The 17,486-nt window shown below is 51.5% G+C and overlaps 8 protein-coding genes across 8 annotated transcripts; 3 read left to right on the forward strand and 5 right to left on the reverse strand.

Annotated features, from left to right (window-relative positions):
- Positions 1-4: 4 nt before the first annotated feature.
- BDZ83DRAFT_758722 (uncharacterized protein) lies at positions 5-1,356 on the reverse strand (the record flags this gene model as incomplete). Its single annotated transcript, XM_060515077.1, has 2 exons — positions 5-1,120; positions 1,204-1,356. The coding sequence occupies 2 exons, from the start codon at positions 1,354-1,356 to the stop codon at positions 5-7; spliced, it is 1,269 nt and encodes a 422-aa protein (XP_060357478.1).
- Positions 1,357-1,818: 462 nt separating this feature from the next.
- Positions 1,819-2,666, reverse strand: BDZ83DRAFT_594845 (glutathione S-transferase; the record flags this gene model as incomplete). The annotated part of the gene is made up of 2 exons (XM_060506739.1): positions 1,819-2,016; positions 2,067-2,666. 2 exons carry the CDS (start codon positions 2,664-2,666, stop codon positions 1,819-1,821), a joined length of 798 nt encoding a protein of 265 aa, XP_060357479.1.
- Positions 2,667-3,507: 841 nt separating this feature from the next.
- BDZ83DRAFT_758724 (cytochrome P450) lies at positions 3,508-5,192 on the reverse strand (the record flags this gene model as incomplete). Its single annotated transcript, XM_060515078.1, has 4 exons — positions 3,508-3,689; positions 3,757-4,453; positions 4,527-5,048; positions 5,127-5,192. 4 exons carry the CDS (start codon positions 5,190-5,192, stop codon positions 3,508-3,510), a joined length of 1,467 nt encoding a protein of 488 aa, XP_060357480.1.
- A 1,046-nt stretch (positions 5,193-6,238) lies between these two features.
- BDZ83DRAFT_658219 (general substrate transporter) lies at positions 6,239-7,482 on the reverse strand (the record flags this gene model as incomplete). Its single annotated transcript, XM_060511018.1, has 3 exons — positions 6,239-6,947; positions 7,016-7,365; positions 7,450-7,482. The coding sequence occupies 3 exons, from the start codon at positions 7,480-7,482 to the stop codon at positions 6,239-6,241; spliced, it is 1,092 nt and encodes a 363-aa protein (XP_060357481.1).
- A 1,573-nt stretch (positions 7,483-9,055) lies between these two features.
- On the reverse strand, positions 9,056-10,027 carry BDZ83DRAFT_771755 (D-isomer specific 2-hydroxyacid dehydrogenase; the record flags this gene model as incomplete). The annotated part of the gene is made up of 1 exon (XM_060515370.1): positions 9,056-10,027. One exon carries the CDS (start codon positions 10,025-10,027, stop codon positions 9,056-9,058), a length of 972 nt encoding a protein of 323 aa, XP_060357482.1.
- A 581-nt stretch (positions 10,028-10,608) lies between these two features.
- BDZ83DRAFT_758726 (HpcH/HpaI aldolase) lies at positions 10,609-11,430 on the forward strand (the record flags this gene model as incomplete). Its single annotated transcript, XM_060515079.1, has 1 exon — positions 10,609-11,430. One exon carries the CDS (start codon positions 10,609-10,611, stop codon positions 11,428-11,430), a length of 822 nt encoding a protein of 273 aa, XP_060357483.1.
- A 367-nt stretch (positions 11,431-11,797) lies between these two features.
- Positions 11,798-14,237, forward strand: BDZ83DRAFT_644478 (fungal-specific transcription factor domain-containing protein). Its single transcript, XM_060509756.1, has 5 exons — positions 11,798-12,190; positions 12,245-13,150; positions 13,210-13,270; positions 13,334-13,969; positions 14,031-14,237. Exons 1-5 carry the CDS (start codon positions 12,000-12,002, stop codon positions 14,103-14,105), a joined length of 1,869 nt encoding a protein of 622 aa, XP_060357484.1. The 5' UTR covers positions 11,798-11,999; the 3' UTR covers positions 14,106-14,237.
- A 462-nt stretch (positions 14,238-14,699) lies between these two features.
- Positions 14,700-15,793, forward strand: BDZ83DRAFT_644481 (major facilitator superfamily domain-containing protein). Its single transcript, XM_060509757.1, has one exon. It carries the CDS (start codon positions 15,184-15,186, stop codon positions 15,622-15,624), a length of 441 nt encoding a protein of 146 aa, XP_060357485.1. The 5' UTR covers positions 14,700-15,183; the 3' UTR covers positions 15,625-15,793.
- Positions 15,794-17,486: the final 1,693 nt, after the last annotated feature.

Here is a 17,486-nt window from a genome sequence, read left to right on the forward strand (position 1 = left end):
CACCCTAGGCAGAGCACTTCGCCTGCTCTTGGGCTTGCATCTTTCTGGCTTTGGCCCGCTTCGACTCTGCCACTGCCTCCTCCATTTTCTGTATCACTGTCCACACTTCCTGGCAATCTTTGATCCCGCGTTCAACGCGACCCTGGACTTTCTTCATGCACTCAATCTCAAAGACGGAGAAGAGTCCACCACCGGTTGTCTGGCTGACTTCTGCCTTCTCCTGACCCTTGTCAGACTCGGGGCAAGTCCCGACCTTCTTGTTGTTCTGCGTCTTTGATGAGCCGGTGGAACTCTCGGGCTGTGTCATCTCAGCGCGTTCGTTGGTATCTGTAGCCCTGTCTTTCTTGTCGGTCTTCGCCATCTTGTTCTTGCTCTTGGGTGCTGCTTCCTGTTCGATGCTGGCTTCTGTTTTGTTCTTGACAGTCTCATAATGGCTGTCAATCTTCCCCTTCGCCTTGTCCTTCTTGCTCTTAGAGACTGTCGACTTTGTGGTGATTGCTCTAGCGTTACCCTCAATAGTCTCGGACCCTCTGCGAACCCCATCCTTTGCCGCGGTCTTCATGTTCAAGGGGGCTGTCGGCTTGTCGGTATTGAGCTCTGGGTTGTTCTTAGCGATCCCAGTGGCTTTAACAGCCTTCTTCTTCTTCTTCGACTTCTTTCTTTTGCTCTTAGGGACCGCCAGATGATTGGTATTGGCCGCAGCATTGCTTTCGGCGGACCCAGAACTTTTGCTGATCTTGTCCTCCGATTGGCTTTTCTCCTTCTTCTTCTCTGGACCCTTGGAGGCCACGAAATCTCCATTCTCAGCGTTATCGTTGTCTTTCTTGACGTTGGCCGACTTTCTAGTCTTTGTCCTTTTCTTCTCCTTCTTCACGCTTTGGCCGTTCTTTGTGTCTCTGATGGCCCCAGCATCATACTCGGCACGCAGCTCCGTCACCATAAGTACACTTTCGAGCAACTTTTGCTGTTGAAGGAGCCCAACCACCAGGTGAACCATCGACTTGCTCAGCCTAGGCGGAACTCTCATCACAACGTCGAGAAGGTCGGTGGGATCTTGATCGTACTCAGCCGTAAGTTCTTTGAGCATTTTGATATTCTCCAGTAGGACCGGGTCATCGTACTATCAAAGCCATTGACGTCAGTCAGTGGTGTGATATTAAGGCGGCACTGGCAAATGGTAAACAGACTGCTGGGGATACTCACCTCTATGGCGTAGTAGCTAGTGTCGGGAGGTATGTAGGGACCCCAAGCACTCGCGAGCTTGGCAAACGATGGATTTTGGTTGCCAGGAGCGTTGGGGGTCGACTCCTTATTCGATGGATCCTTGAGAGGTGCGGGATCCTGTTGATCGCTCATAATGGGCGGCCTAAAAATTACCGAGTAACGTGATCTTCCGATATCGCTCTCTATATCCAAGACCACTGAGTAAGTGTATGCTTTGGTGGTGCAATTGGAAGTCTAAAAAAGCGTTCGGTGTGGCAATGAGATAAAGGGTCAAGAGGTTGAGTTGGTGTGGAGAAAAGGTGAGGTAGGCTCTAAAGGCTGTGAAGACGCGAGGAATTGCTGTGTCCTAAGGCAGAACAATAAACCACTGGGTGAATTCTCAAAACAGTATGAGATCGCAACAGACGGCAAGGGCGAGCGGGCTGTCGGGGTTGGGATAACCGGAGAAACAAAGGCATGCAATTTCAAGGTGATACATTCGTTGAAAGCAACATAGAAAACTTTTCGATTTGGTACAAATGATTATCATTGCAGCTCATCCATCATGACATATCTTAAAGCAATGGGCTCTTTTAGATAACATAATCCTCATTGTCACTCTTCATCCAATTCAGGGTAGTGACGGTAGATGCCCTGAGAGTACTTTTGTCTACGATCGCTAGCAAGATATTCTTTGATCTTGGGTCGGCCCTTGACGGCATCATAGAGAGCAAAGAGACCCTTGTAGTCACCAGTACCCTCGATCCGCTTCAGAGCATTGGGGAACGCGAATTTGAGACCATCAACACACTGCTAGAGTAAGCATCTATAGGGTCACATTGCTTCTGGAAGGAATTTCTCACCTGGAAGAGCACCAAATCAGCGTATGTCAGATACCCTCCATAGAGCCAAGGACCTTCGCCGCTGGCCCTGCTCTTGAGCACCCGCTCAAAGTACCCAAAGAACTTGGGCAACCGGTTCGCGATGTAGTCCTTCGCCTTGAGTTTACTCTCCTCCTTCTGGTCCTCGTAGTACAGCCCCGTCGTGATAGGGTGGTGCGTGTCGTGAGCCTCATTACTGAGTCCGTCTAGCGCAGTCAGAGCGAGGCCGTTGACAATGTAGATGCCGTCGTCATCCTCTGAGATCTTGGGTGCGAGGCCGAGGCGTGGTCCTAAGTAGAGCAAGATGTTGGGCGTCTGGCTGATGAGGAGGTCTCCGTGCTTGAGGATGGGGGGCGCCAAGGGAGGCGGGTTATGCTCATCGCCCAGGTTCTTGTCGTCGATCTGGGCCAGGACGCTCTTGACGCCGTCCTCGATTTGTGCGGTATCAGTGTACTCGGCGCCGGCCTCCTCGAGGAGGAGACGGACGTGCTCACCGCGACCGGGAAGTCCTGGCCAGTAGATGAGTTCGTAGGAGACATCCTTAGAGGACTTTTGACGCTTTGCACTTGGAGTTTCGGCCATTGCGTCGGTGAGTGAGGTGTCAATGAGATGGGATGAGCTGAGGGCAAGTCGATTGAGGCTTCGAAGAGGGTACGAGATTACGAATTGGATGTGGCGGTGAGGAGGTGTGTGCGAGTTGAGGCTTACATATGAAGTCTGCACGACGGGCGGCTCAGCATGAAGTCATAGGGCGTGGTCGAACCATTCCGCAGCAAGGGGCCGCGGCGGGGTAGTGGGGTGCTTGCAGCCGATGGCGGGGCACGGCGCCCTTGAGCCCCGCTCCGTACCACCCGCGGGTTGCTGCAGCTCAGCTGTGTCTTTGTCATCCACGGAGTGAGCTGAGATCCCCCTTCCATCAAGCAACCGACACAGGGCTGCCTACTCTCCTTCAAAGTCTCGGCTTGACAAAGTCACTTAATCCCACTCAATTGGCTTCGTCATGATATGAAGAGGATCTGAATATGAGCACACTCGTCTTTCGCGGTCCGTACCCCAGATCCACAATGCGGCATGGTATGGGAAAGTTTACTCTCGCATCCGAATTCCCCACCGGACCAAACGCCTTGGCTTCCGAAAAGAACACTACAGGTGTGTCAGCTAAGCTTGACTCCAGCTCTGAAGTCTCCATACGGTCAGTCATCGTCCCACGTAAGCAGGCTGAGATACGCAGGCGCCGGATCTTTTCTGCTTCCGCAAGAGGTCCGGAAGCCAGCTTCAGCTTCTGGCCCGCTTCTACGCTGCCACGGACCTGACTTGGCTCCACGTTGGTTCGCGAAAACGAGGCTCACGGCACTGCTCGACATGTTTAGAGAACCCATGATATTCCTCATGCTCTTTTCTATGCCAACAATACGATGTACAGTTACCCATCGAGCTTAATTAAGCATCGATGACCGCTGGGAACCATTAGGAAATGCAACGCTGGCTCCATATCCTTGTCGCACATTCCTTCGAGATCAGACACAACTGCTTTCGGGAAAGCCTTGAAAAACCTGGCAGTGATGAGCCGGAGCTCTATGCGAGCCAAATGCCTTCCCAAGCAAGCTGTTCCTAGCCGTCAGCAAAAGTCGTCTCATTGAAAAGAGTTGCCGTTGTTCTGAACAGTGCTTACTCCGGGCACCACCGCCAAAAGGCATGGTGCAATCCTTCATCTCCTGCGTGGTATTCTCCCATCTCTCAGGATAGAATCGATACGGGTCGGGGAACGCATGTTCGTCCCGGTGAAGACTGTACGCCTGCGTTGTGACGGTGAATCCTTCGGGAATAAACTGCCCCGAAAGCTCCGCACCGCCGGGAGGCACTATCCTCGGAAGTCCACACGGCAGAGCCGTGTAAAGCCGAAGTGTCTCATTGACAATCCAGTTCACATACGTCAGCTCCTTCAACTGGTCGTAGGTATAGTTGTCCGGCAGGCCGTCCAGTTCCTTCATGAGCTTGATCTTGATTTCGGGAATCTTGCACACTGCCCAGACAAGGTAGATCATCGAGTTAGCGGTCGTGTCGCTGCCACCGACGATGAAGACCTGCGCGTTGTCGCGGATCTCGATCGGGTTCCAGGTCTCTTCCTCGCCAGCGTTGTAGAGCTTCGAGAACACTGTCGGGTGAGGGTCAGATCCAGTCTCTTCAACGCGCTTGGCGTGGCGGTCCAGAGCACCTTGAGCGTAGTCAAAGGTGCGATATTGGATCGCGGTGGCCTCTTTGAAGACTGGGATCGGGAGGTAGAGGGAGATTTGGGCGATTGTGGGGAACATGGATCGAAGTCCGCCGACGAAACCAAGGCTGACGAAGTCGTTGACAGATCGATTTTTCTACGCAGAACCATGAGCGTCAGTGTAGACCCCAAAGATCTCGTCAGGACCTTCAGAAAAGGAGGCCACATACCTTGCCGCTTTCCAAGTTGCCGAAGGACTCGCCAAAAGCTAGATCACCAATAACATCAAAGGAGAGGAACATGAACCACTTGGCGATATCGGCTGCACCTCGAACCTTGTTTTCGTCACGGATACGCTCAATAGCCAAGCGAACCTTACTGTCGATGCGAGGGAGGAACGTCTTCAAGCCAGTTTCTGACATGGGGTTTGACAGCAAGCGCTTGTACTTGCGATGGATTTCTGGGCGTATCTCATTAAACACGCTAGAAGAATCGGTGATGAGGAGTGAGTAGAATGGCGACTTGAAGAATCCAGTCTTTACACTGTGAATCCGCTGGCATGTTGGTGGATCAGAAATATCGACCTCGTATGGACTGTACCGCACTACCGGTCCGTACTTGGCGTGTAAATCGTGGATCCAATCAGGGTGGTGTGCGGTGATGACCTTGAAGGTCGATGGCAGTGTTGTGAACCTGGTGTACCATGGCCCAGGAATATTCGACAACGGGTTTGTGAGCCCGGCATAGACGTACTGGCAAGCCATTTGTCAGTGGAAGTTACATGTGAATTGCATCAGTGTATTCCGAAGTCCTGCTAGTCGGAAACATACCGCAGCCAGGGCAACGCATACGAGCGCACCGCCGAGATAGAGGGGGTTTGTCTTCAAAACATCCATGTTTTTAAAAATGACAGAAGCTCTTTTACAGCACGAACTATTCACAAGCCTGGCGAGAACACGAGACACATCGACTTTATAACAGTAGACAGCAGGACTTTGCTGACTCTGCCAACGATCGTCGGAATCCCCCAACTCGACCGACCAGCGATATTGGTCAGCCGTAGCTGATCGTATACGATGTTTGAAACCATACTGACGCGTGATGCGTGTTCTACGGTTGCTTTGGGAAGTTGCCCTAGCCACTCAGGTTGGCGTACAAGAGGAAGCTGGGGCCACGGGGGAACAGCTGGAGTCGTCCGGTGTACAAGGTTTGGAGCTCAGACATGGAGTCCGTCGGCACCCGCGCAGGATCTGAATGGTCTTGTGTAATCATGAATATCATCGCGATGATGGCTTGAAGGAGTGGGAAGTTCAAGATTCGGGACGACTGCAGTATTCTACTCGTTCCGCCTTATGCTAAGGCAGGAATGGAGAAAGCTAAAGTCCGCCATATCAGGCCTCGGACGATGGATGTTTAAGCAGCGCGGGGTTTCCAGACCGGTCTGTGTCGCGACACTCCAGAGCAAGCCGCAGAGCCACGGAAAGTCCTCGGCTGATCTTTAGTTGCTGAGTTCTGATCATTCCATCTACTTATGTTCAACATACATTCAGAAAAAGTGTGTATTACGTCACTGTTAGACTTGGGAGGTGAGAAAGTAGGGCGTAGATCTTGGAGACACTTGACGCTTGGCGCTCAGTGCTTTTAGACTCAGAGATCCTCAAAGTATCCCACCTTACCCCTTAAGCTCAGACTTTCCTTGTCAGAAAGAATGACAAGGCAGAAAATTCGGGTAGAATTCCCAAACAGAGCCTTTGCCCAAAAGGGCTTTGACAACATGGCTGGGCCCTTTCCATATTAACAAGCATTACCGTACTGAATCTGTCTTTACTAAAGATGAGGGGAAAAATTGAGAAGACAGGAAATTGTCACCATCGTTAGCCGGCCCTTTCCCTTCGGATATCAAGCTGTCAGCCATAAAATCTACAGGATATGCTTTCAAGTCTTAAGCCACGTGGATGACCGCACCATTCTCTCCTTCCTTTCCTCCATCCCTTCTACCGTCGCCATCTCCTACCACCGGGCGAGCTGCGAGATCTTCGGCCTTTGGATACGCAACCTTGTATACCGTGTACCACGGCCGATTGAATAGGTTCTCCATGGACTCCAAGGATCTCCCAGAGGTTTCCGGCATAGCAAGATAGACGTAGACGAGCGACACAGAACAGATGCTCGCGAAGAATATGAATGCACCATATCGTTCGGTAGCGGCCAGAAGGGATGGCATAGCTCGCGAGCAGCCAAAGTAAAAGGCCCAATGAAAGGCCATGAGAACAGATACGCAGAGGGATCTAATTCTGATGGGAAAAACTTCTGCGCTGACGAGATATGGAATGGAAAACCATCCTATGGACCATGCGATTGCATGCAAGTAGATGGCCGCGATGGCGGCCTCGCTTGCTCGCCTCGCCGTCGGGTCTGCAGAAATGTCTTCTGGATCACGTCCATTGGTGACCTTGAGGTAAATACCAATGAACAGAAGCGTGGTAATTTGGAGACATATGCCAGTAAGAAGAGAACGTCTTCTGCCGATAAAATCGATAACAAAGACCGAGAATATCAAGACTGAAACGAATTTGACAATAGCATAGACTCCAGTAGCAAGAAGGCGGCCCTCTTCGCCTTGAATGCCTAGATGTCCAAATATGGACGGACTATACTGCGTGCTTAATAGGGCCACAAGTTAGAGGAGCATTCTTGTTGTAGGGGTCATTGTACTTACATCGCATTGGCTCCGCTCCACTGGGAAAACAAGTGCGCTAGAAACATCAATACGAACCGTCGTCTGTTTGGTATATCGGTCCACGTCTCCTTGGCGAGATCCAAAACTGAAGCGCCTGACACAATCTCCAATTCGCGCTCCAACTGGGCTTGCATCGCACGAAACTCGTCATCCACATACGGATTATCGGCCGGAAGACGTCGGAAGTCGCAAAGAACCTTGAGAGCCTCTGTTGGCTTCCCACGAGACAGCAGAAAACGGGGGGACTCAGGCGTGAAAAAGGTTCCCAGCCCCCAAATGATCGCAGGCGCAACCTGGAGGGCAGTTGGCAATTGCCATTGGATGCGGCCCTGCAACGTATGGGATCAGACTTTTTCACACGGGGCCTAGCCTCCATTCAAGACCTTCTCTTGATATGCCGCTTTGGTATCTACCATCGGATAGGTAGGCCCCATACCACATTCCATCAATTAATGAGAAGCCATACTCATTTTAACTAGGCACGTCCATTTGGGATGTGGTTCGGCTATGTGGTCGTCTATGCATCGAACAAGGATTGCACCTCAATGGAAGTAACTCCACGAACCTCATGGATGTTCAGATGAAGCGACGAGTGTTCTGGCAAGTCTACATGATTGACAGATATAGCTCTACCGTCCTGGGAAAACCATTCAGTATTGATGATCGCGACATTGAAGCCAGCTTTCCGGCAGACGCAAACGACGAGGATCTTGTTACTGCAGATCAATTTTCAAGCGATTTTGAGGCCTTTCGATCATCGCACGTCACCCTTGACACGACAGAGATGACTGTCTTCTTCATCTCCGTGCGTTTGCGACAAATCTCATCCAGGATTCATTCCGAATTTTCTAGACTTGCGTGCAACTATATCCAGCCTTCAAAGGCTCATCTGGCTCCTGGTCATATATACACAACTCTCAGCTGCTTGATGCAAGACCTACAACACTGGAGAGATGATTGCCCAGTGTTCCAGCAACCCAAATGTCTTTATGAGTCGCAGGATTGGTACGATCTTTTACTGGCTAGGGAGAAACTCTACCTAGTCCGACGAGCCATTGACCTTATGCCCAAACGAGCCGGGAAGGCGCCACGTCATATTTCCAACCTATGTCTCAAAACTGCACTTCAAACTATTTGGGCTTACTCGAAACTGTGCCAACAACGACCACTGACCACGCACACCCGCAGCTATTTTCATATGATGTTCACGGCTGGCCTCTCGGTGCTGTTTTGTGTCTCGACTGCAACTAAGCTAGAGAAGGAAGGTCTCTCGGATGCTTCAGCCGGGCTGATCCAATGTGAAGAGACACTAAAGAACATGGCGGAGCAGTTACCAAGTGCCAAACATTATGTTGCCGTTTTTGAAGCTCTTCGACGGAACACCACTCGAAAACTAGACAAAATTCTTGAGGCATTACAATCAGATGTCCTGTCCCAAGTCAATACCCTGAATTACATGATCTCCGGGCTCCAGCCATCATCGGAAAGATCTTTTGATCCCCTAGAAATCTCAAGATCGTCGATTCTTACTTCGCAAGGCGTGTCAGGACCAGGTGCCCTGGTCACGCATTCGGATGCCAGGCTTCAAGAACAAAACTTTCGAGAAAGCATTACAACCAACTTCTCGTTCGTGCCTCCCGTTGAAAGAGCCAGGGTGGGCAATTCTGCAACATCAAGCTATGGTTCGAGAACCACGGGTAGGCCAATAGCAGCCCCAGACAACTTTTCCCCGGGAAGCGACTTATTGGACTGGGCGCTTTTGAATGACGAGGCACTATGGAATATGGAATCTGTCTTGGGGGAATATGTGTACGGCGATCCAGAAAGGCACATTGGAGCGTTGGATTTGTTTGAGTTCCAATAGTACATACGACTTGCAGTAAATCTCAGCAGTGATTCTGCAGGCAGCAATATTTCACAATAGGTTTTCGGCCACATCGGCACGGCTCTCGACTGACCCAAGATTCAAGTACAATAGAAGTATATCAGCATCAACTATGATTCAGCGCCACTTTCCATCTACGCCCTACTTCTGGCATATTCAAACAGCTTAGTAGCTGCCGCCATGCCCGTTTGGACTTGAGTCTCTCTCGTTGCTGCTCCAATATGCGGTGTACTGACCGCACCAACGTCCCATAAGGATCCGTACTTCTCCCTGCTGGGGGGTTCCTCCTCGTGGCAGTCTAAGCCGGCACCCCAGATGAGGCCTTCCGATAAGGCTTGTTCTAGTCCACACTCGTTTATGATACCTCCCCGAGCTGTGTTGATAACTATGGCTGTTTCCTTCATGATTTTGAATTGTTCATAGCCAATGAGATCTCTGGTGGAGGATGTCAACGGCATGTGGACCGTCACAACGTCGGAAACTGATATCAGATCTGACACCGTCTGGGCCCGGTGATGAGGGATGTCAGTCCAGGCCTCGTTAGGTAAGTAGGGATCGTAGGCCACAATGTCAGCTTCAAACGCTCCGCGGAAGATCTGGGCAACGGCCTTTCCAATGTTGCCCATGCCGAGTATGCCAATTGTCTTGCGATGCAAAATGATACCCGTGCACTTCTCCTTGGGCACAAGAAGACCAGAAGTTTGCTTGCGTGTAATGCTTCCCACTTGTCTTGCTACGGCCGTTGTCAGAGCCAGGACAAGTTCAGCCACAGCTCGTGCATTGACGCCGGGTGTGTTGAAGATCTTGATGCCGCGTCTGGAGCAGTCATCAACATCGATCTTGTCAATACCGACACCTTGCTTTCCTATTGCAAGAAGATGTGGGCAAGCAGCGATATCCTCGGCTGTAAGACGCGAGTTCCGCACAAGGAGGAAACGAGCGTTTTCCCTCCAGTTGGCATGTTCGGATTGTCCAGGTAGGATCGCGTTGAAGTTATGTTTGCAGAAGTCGATGATCTCAGGCTGGAATGAATCCAAGACATATACGGTTGGCTTAGTATCGAGGAAAGCGCTTTCAGGTTGATCAGACACAAGTCCTGGAGCCATATTGACGAGATGATTGATCGTAGTGGGACAAGAACGGCCGCTAGTGAAGATAAATGAGTCCCTGCTGCTCGATGGTCTCGATCCACAATTTTCAAGCTTGTCTGGAGGTCGCTGTGGATGGAGGTGGATGGAGGTGGATGAAGATTTGGAGGACTGCGATTCGACTCATAAAATACATAACGAGCTATGGGGAACAATGATCACAAAGTGGCAACCAAGTCTGGTCGTTATTCATGCCTTGTACATCCGTCCGGAAGTGGTCCGAGGGTATCGGACGGCCCCCGGTAGCTCCATATCCCAGCCGCAATCTCACGATAGAACGCCACTAAAGACAGCTTTCATACGACTGGTCGAGTAATTCGGTGATCATTGGATTTGACATGGCATCGGAAGGCCGAAAACTTTGCGGAAGCGCCGACGACGTTATGGAGATCCTCGGCATGCCTCCGGGCGTCCGTCCACGAACAAGGACTGGAAAGTCATATAACAATACCTTTGTCACAAGCGTTCCAAGAATTCCATTACACAGCAAATCAATCAATCATAGTCCTCAACATCCAACATTTTCCCTCTCAACCGAAATGGCCGTTTCTATTCCCCACTCGTTCAAGGAGAAACTCATTCGCGATGAGGTTGCATCGACCCTGAGCGTCAAACTAGTCAAGTCGGTAGAACTTCCCATGATGGCCAAGACAGCAGGATTCGACGGGATCCTAGTCGATATGGAGCATTCCTCATTCGATCTCGAGACGACCTCCCAATTGTGCATCGCTGCGCTGTACGCCGGGATCTCGCCTATCGTACGCGCGCCCAGCAAGGATCCCTTTTTTGTCTCAAGGATCTTAGACGGCGGTGCCCTCGGTGTTATTGTGCCGCATATTCGCAGTGTACAAGATGCACGAGACGTTGTTGCTGCTGCCAAGTTCCAACCTATCGGCACACGATCATCGACCAACGGACTTCCTCATTATCAGTTCCGTACGATTCCTGCCAAGGTCTCAAATCCCATCACAAATGACGCTACTCTGGTTATACCAATGATCGAAACTCTTGAGGCACTAGAGCTGGTCGACGAGATTGCAGCAGTGGAAGGCGTGGACTCTCTACTTATCGGTACCAACGATCTGACGGCGGAGATGGGTATCCCGGGCGACTACGAAAACCCTAGACTCACAGAGGCCTATGAGCGGACGATCGCTGCCTGCAATAAGCACGGGAAGTGGGTTGGAGTGGGAGGTCTTCACTCACGCATGGACCTCGTAGAAAAGTTCTGTCAAATGGGTGCTCGCTGGGTCATGGCTGCGACGGATGGTCCCTTGCTTATTGCCGGTGCCACGAAGAGAGCGGCGGAGATGGCTAGCCTCAGTGACAGGACAACTGCCCATACAAATGGCAAATCATAGATTTCACCACAGACAGTATCTCTCTTACGACAACAAATATTGCTGTGTGGCACACGAAAAATATACATGTAGAATTGAGGATAAATCTCCTACTCATCACGTCGTCTTTTGAAATCCTGACCGTCACTTATAGATGCCTTAAATTAGACTTCATTACTTTTTTATCAACTCGCATAGCAGCCTCTTTACTCTAGTCCCTATCCCGACTAGGACTGGGATGTAGGTATGTCTATGAGGTGTCGGGGTGGTCCAATTAGATCCTCCCCACCCTTCCCCACGGAGGCTTGGGGGTCAAGCCCCGCAACATCGGCAAACAGTCGGAGGTGCGAGACTCTGGGCCTCCAGCTTCCACATCGCATTTCCTGCCAACTTGAAGGCGCCTATCTGTTCCCAACTGATCACCTGAACTATCTGCCTCATCGCGGACTCTGAAATATCTACTATCAAAGGATAGACTGTCGGACTATGAGTTCGACTTCATCTGCAGGTGCGCAGGACGCCTCGAACTCAAGGGGAATATCTGAGCCGCTCTTGGCAACCACGGAGACTCGCGCACAAGCTTGCGAAAGATGTTGGAAGAGGAAGCAAAAAGTTATAATATCGATGTCTGGACTCCATCTTCATCAGTGTTGGCTGACAATCATCAGTGCGACCGACGTCTGCCAGCGTGCACCTCATGTAGTGGGCTAGGTGCCGAGTGTATCCCACGGAACCAAGATTTTAACACAGTATCTGAGCTCTCTCACACTTCTGTCACTGGGTAATTGTATGTCCTAGTCTTCTGTCCGATGATATGCTCGCTGACAGTTCTCAGTTATGTCGCGTCATTGAAAAGGCGGATTGCCGATCTGGAATTAGAATCGCTCCATCGAAAACGCTCGCGTACGCACAGCGGTCGAGCTGGTTCATGTCATGGCCATTCTCCTATGGATGAAAGTCTTGCGACACCCCGTGATGCTATGTCGACAACCTCAAGCCGTACAACCGACCCTGTCAACACGAATAGACATGCCACCGAAGATTCATCTGTGAGAGCCACGATGGGGGCAATCGGCTTCTTATCACGAAATGCAATGGCCGAGCCCCGAGATAATTCCGATGATCTACCTAGGAAGTTTTCCCTAGCAGAGGTGATCTCGGGGGCCCTGGCTATTGATGGACGCGACCCATCCACAGCGATGCCGGCACCCCAGACTCCTGATATGAGTAGTAGCCTCAATTTGGGAAGTCGGGATCTAACGCTTGAGCATATCCGAAAATTCCTGGAATGGCCAATTATTATGCCATACATCGATGAGGACATATTTCTCCAGCAATGTGAGGGTGTTTTGGCATACAGAACTCAAAGCCATGCGGCACAGAAGCCTCCGCCGTTACATGTTTTCAACCTTCACATGGCTTGTGCTATTGGGATTTCAGTTTCTCCGACTTCTACTCATTTATCATTTCTTAGCTCAAACCTTCATTCTGCCGCTCTCAGCGAACTTCCTTCCATTCTGCGCACCGAATCAGCCCTTGAGCATATACACTGCATGATCATGCTTACTATCTACTCTCTATTCAACTCCTCTGGTGGTTCCGCCTGGCATCTACTGGGTCTGGGAATCAAGACATGTATCTCAATCGGCCTGCACCGAGACCCAGATCTGCACTCTAGCTTGAGGATATCTGAAGCCAACAGACGGCGATGGATGTTTTGGGCTGTTTACTCTTTTGACCGGTATGCTATGACTGTGTCCGTGAAAAACTTAGGATTTCTGGTACTAAACTTGGCCCTAGCATGCTCAGCCTTATCATGGACCGCCCTTTGAGCATCCAGGATGATGATATTTCGGTACAAGTGAGTTGAGCGCACCACATAGACGGCTTCTCGGTCCGTCTGAAGTTGACTAAAGTGATGCAGCTCCCAGCGAAAGATGATGGTCTATCCAGTTCGATGGAGACGCCGCATCACAGATTGCAAACCCTTCGCTATCTTGTACTCTACTCACGATTGGTTTCAAGCATCCGGTCGGGAAAACAAGAGAATATTCTACTTGCCTACAGTAATATCATTCATTGGAGAGATCTACCACCCAACGTTGATCGTCAATCGCCTTCTACGCGGCACCTTCTGTATCTTTTCGAACAACTATCTTGTCGGGCATTGATTCATCTTAAATCTTCACCGCCTCAAGCAATCGTAAGGGATGATGATTTATGGCTAGGAAACGACCAAGATCTTGAGACAGATACTATCAACGCATCATATCAGTTTATCAACCGATCTTACGATCTGTTTGTCAAGGGGAGTTTTGTTTGCAGCTTCATTGATGCATACGACATTTTTCAAGCTGCGGTCGCTTTTGTATGCCTCACCCGTCGAAGAAGCCAAGATAATTTTGCCATGCGTCGACTCGCTGAAGTGACAGAAGTCATTGGCAAGGCCTCGACGCTTGTGACAATCGTGGCATCACGGTTTCCTGCACTTGCAGCGTTCCAACAGGTCTTGCTTAGTCTTTCCACCAGGAATATGGAAAGTGACGGAACAACACCTAATGTGAGACGATTTCGGCGTTTTCCGGTCCTCTGCAAATATGATTTGGCTAACCTTTTCCAAGACCGTCTCGTGGAGCCACTTCCCAAACATTATTCCACTTCGATCTCAGCAACTCATCCGATGTACCTTCACGTAGACGGTTACAGCTCGCTATATGAGCTCTGTGTTAAGGCTCATGGAGTCGAGTAGAGAGAGGCGAGGGCGGCAATCTGGGTTACACTTCTCGCAAGTACCCTTAAACTTCATCTTCCGTGTCAGCTATGCCTGCATAGATGTTTTTGGTAAACTATGTAGATTGTGGATGGAGCCGGATACAGCGAGATAAAACGGGGGCGTAATACTCTGCACCATGATTCCCCTTTATAATACGTGATGAGTACTGAATTTACCAGTCAGCTGAGCCGGGATTGCTTGATCAATAGCATGAAGCAGCTAAAGCAGTACGCCTGAGTCTGGAGGTCCGCATGGGGATTCTCGCCAATGGAGTAAAATACCAGAGCATTAATTATCACTAGTTCCGGCATAATCTTCACTTCAAAGAACTTGGCCGGTTGCAAAAGCCGTTGCTGACCGGACCTAGTCCGGGCAGGGTCGTCAATTATCGGACACGCTCCGGTGGTGGCAGAGGCTAGCCCAACCCCAGACAGCCCCAACACATCCACAATCCTTCCGTGGGGAAACTGGGCTTCAATGCGGGGAAGTTGAATGCTTGTTTGGCTCTGGAATTGTTGTCGAAAATTGCTGGTTCCCAACTGAGCATCAGGCCAAGGCCATTGTGTCGCAAGAGTACAAAAGATGTCGAATCTTCTTGTCAGATACCATTTCCAAAACCTTCCTATCGTGCCTCATTCTACTAAATCAGAGAGTCTTCTGTTACCATGGCAACTCTTCCCAGCTCCAAACGCGGCTCAGTCGATGTCAAAGTCGGGATTGAGTGGGAAGAAAATGCTCCCACCCGCGACCCTTTACTGGAGCCGTACGACCTCATCAGAGACAAACCCCCTGAGGAGCTTAAAGCACTCGATAGAGCTGTCCGCAAACGCCTCGATTGGAAATTCCTCCCGATGGTGTGTGTCATGCTCATGATGAAGTGAGTCTCGAAGCTTCCCCCGTCCTTCTCCTATGTTCGGTTAATAGTGTACCCCTTCAGTTGTTGACTCTCCATATTCAGTTATCTAGACCGCATCAACGTCTCGAACACACGACTCGCCGGCATGCAAGATGATTTACACATGTCAGACACGGTGTGGTCCGCCGGTATCTCGCTTTTCTATGTCGGATACATCATTTCGCAAGTTCCCGCAAATGTTATAATCGCGAAGGGAAAGCCAAGAATCCTACTTCCGTGCTGTATGCTGGGATGGTCCATCACCACTATATGTATGCCTGCTGTCACTGCCGGCTGGGGCTTTCTCCTGTGTCGCTTTGTTGTAGGCCTGACTGAGGGCCCTTTTGTGCCAGCGGTGTCTTTGTTGACGTCGTCTTGGTACACGAAGCATGAGTCTCCCCTCCGCATGGGTATTTGGCACGCCGGAAACACCATTTCGCAGGCGGTGTCGGGCCTTCTGGCTGCTGGGGTTCTCCGAAATATGAATGATGTAGCTGGACTATCAGCATGGCAGTGGTTCTTGCTTCTTGAGGGTCAGTTTTTATAGGTTGCGGTGAGAATCCCCTTCACTAACACAGTCACAGGAGTTGTCAGCATTATTATCGGTCTTGCCAGCTTTTGGTTTATTCCCAACTTTCCTGAGTCGACTGGAACATATTTTTTAACTGCTGAGGAGTCCCAAATGGCTCAATACCGGCAAACGGTGTCGGCCGGTGGTCGTACTGAAGACGACGAAGGCGACTATTGGGGAGGACAACTTCCCTCTCGCCTAATTTTTCTTGGCATCTGCTGTTAGTGAATGAGTGAGCCTACCACCAAATTACTAACAGCCGAAAACTCTTCACCTCCCCTTGCCGGAGCCCGCATCCGCGATGGCCTCACAGCCGCCGTCGGGCACCGGACTGATGTCGGCCGACCAAGCCGACCCCGAACCAGGCTCCGGGACACCTCCGGAGCCGAACCCCACCTCAAGAGCTAAGCGACGCCGCGACGCCGAGGCACAGCCGACCCGGCCCAGCCTAACGGGAAGCCAGCTTGATGCCACCACCGACGCCCCTACCTCGGCCGAGGGGCCCGCAGCCTCTACCGCATCTGCTCCGAGCGGATCTGCCACAGGGTCCGTCTTGACAGCCCTTGCAGAAGAAGCTAGACAGTACGAGGCACGGAAAGACGTCTTTCTGACCATTGCACGGTCCGTCGACAGCGTTGTCGCCAGCTTTGACGGTTCTAGAAAGCAGATCGCGAAAGAAGCCACTGCCTATGTCATTCAAACCCTCAAGAGACTGATCAATCACGAGACAAGCCCAATAGCGGCCCGGAGTTGGGCGGCTGTCGTCGCACCGATGGCGGGCAACACCACTGCGGCGACCCGGAGCGGCCAGAGCTGCCAGAGCTCTGCCCGCCCGAAGGCCACACTCCCCGCCGAGGATCAGCCGCAGGCGCAGCCGAAGGAGGACCTCCGCATCTTTGCCCGCGTCCCGGAAGAAAGCTTAGCGGCCGCTCGGAAGATCGCACCGTTCGCCGTACGACAGATCGTCTGTAAGGCCGTTGGCCTGGGGCTAGCGGACCTTCCCCACGTCTACCATATCAGCACAGGTTACTCTCTGAAGCCGCGAAACAAGCAAATACAGGAAAGACTACTTACAAGTAAGGCAAAGCTGGCGGAATGCCTCGGCGCCCACCAAGTCGAGACGCCTATCAAGTGGCACACATACGTTGTGCCGCGATGCCCAACAAAACTACACAGCATTGGCGGGGACGTCCTGGACCCAGCCACACTCGTTGAAGATGAGGTCTTCGCACAGACAGGACAGAAGCCTGTCCTTGCTCGACCGTCCCGCCTTGGGCCCAACCCAGTCACGAACGAAATATCTTGGCTCATATCATTCACATCAGAGGTCACGCCCTTCAGGCTCTTCAACCAAAGCGGCAGATCTCTGCCCATCAAAAAACGAAGGACGCTCATCCGACATGACCCCGGCTGCCAGGGCTACCACGCCAACCGGTTCTGCGGACGACGACCGACTTGCAGCAACTGCGGAAGACCTTCCGACTCACACGAAACGGGACCTTGCATGGCCAGGCCCCAGTGTCCCAACTGCTGCGGCCCCTTCCAAGCCGGCCACACAGACTGCCCAGCGAGGCCCTCGGTCGTAAACGGCGTCGTCTCCCTTCCCGGTCGAAAGGAGCGGGCTCGGATCCGGAAGGCCGGCCAGAAAGCATCGGACACTCTGTACAAGGCTACTCGATCCGACAGTAGCCAGGAGGCGGCAGGCGTCCCTACCTCCACCAGCCAGAACCAGCAACCCGGCGCCAAGCGCGCGCGCACGAGAACGCCCTCCGCAAGCTCGATCGTTTGCCTCGGTGACGGAAGCACTGACAGCAGCAGCATGGATGAAGACGAGGCGG

Source organism: Colletotrichum acutatum (genome assembly GCF_030867785.1).
Source record: "Colletotrichum acutatum strain CBS 112980 chromosome Unknown BDZ83scaffold_258, whole genome shotgun sequence".
Classification (NCBI taxonomy): domain Eukaryota; kingdom Fungi; phylum Ascomycota; class Sordariomycetes; order Glomerellales; family Glomerellaceae; genus Colletotrichum; species Colletotrichum acutatum.

Excerpts from the sequence above, each read along its gene's own strand:
- BDZ83DRAFT_644478 (XM_060509756.1), top strand. The coding sequence starts at position 12,000 with ATGTTGGAAGAGGAAGCAAAAAGTTATAATATCGATGTCTGGACTCCA. Across the intron at positions 12,191-12,244 it reads TCTCACACTTCTGTCACTGG|TTATGTCGCGTCATTGAAAA; the intron begins GTAATTGTATGT and ends GACAGTTCTCAG. Across the intron at positions 13,151-13,209 it reads GCTGTTTACTCTTTTGACCG|CATGCTCAGCCTTATCATGG; the intron begins GTATGCTATGAC and ends ACTTGGCCCTAG.
- BDZ83DRAFT_644481 (XM_060509757.1), top strand. The coding sequence starts at position 15,184 with ATGCAAGATGATTTACACATGTCAGACACGGTGTGGTCCGCCGGTATC.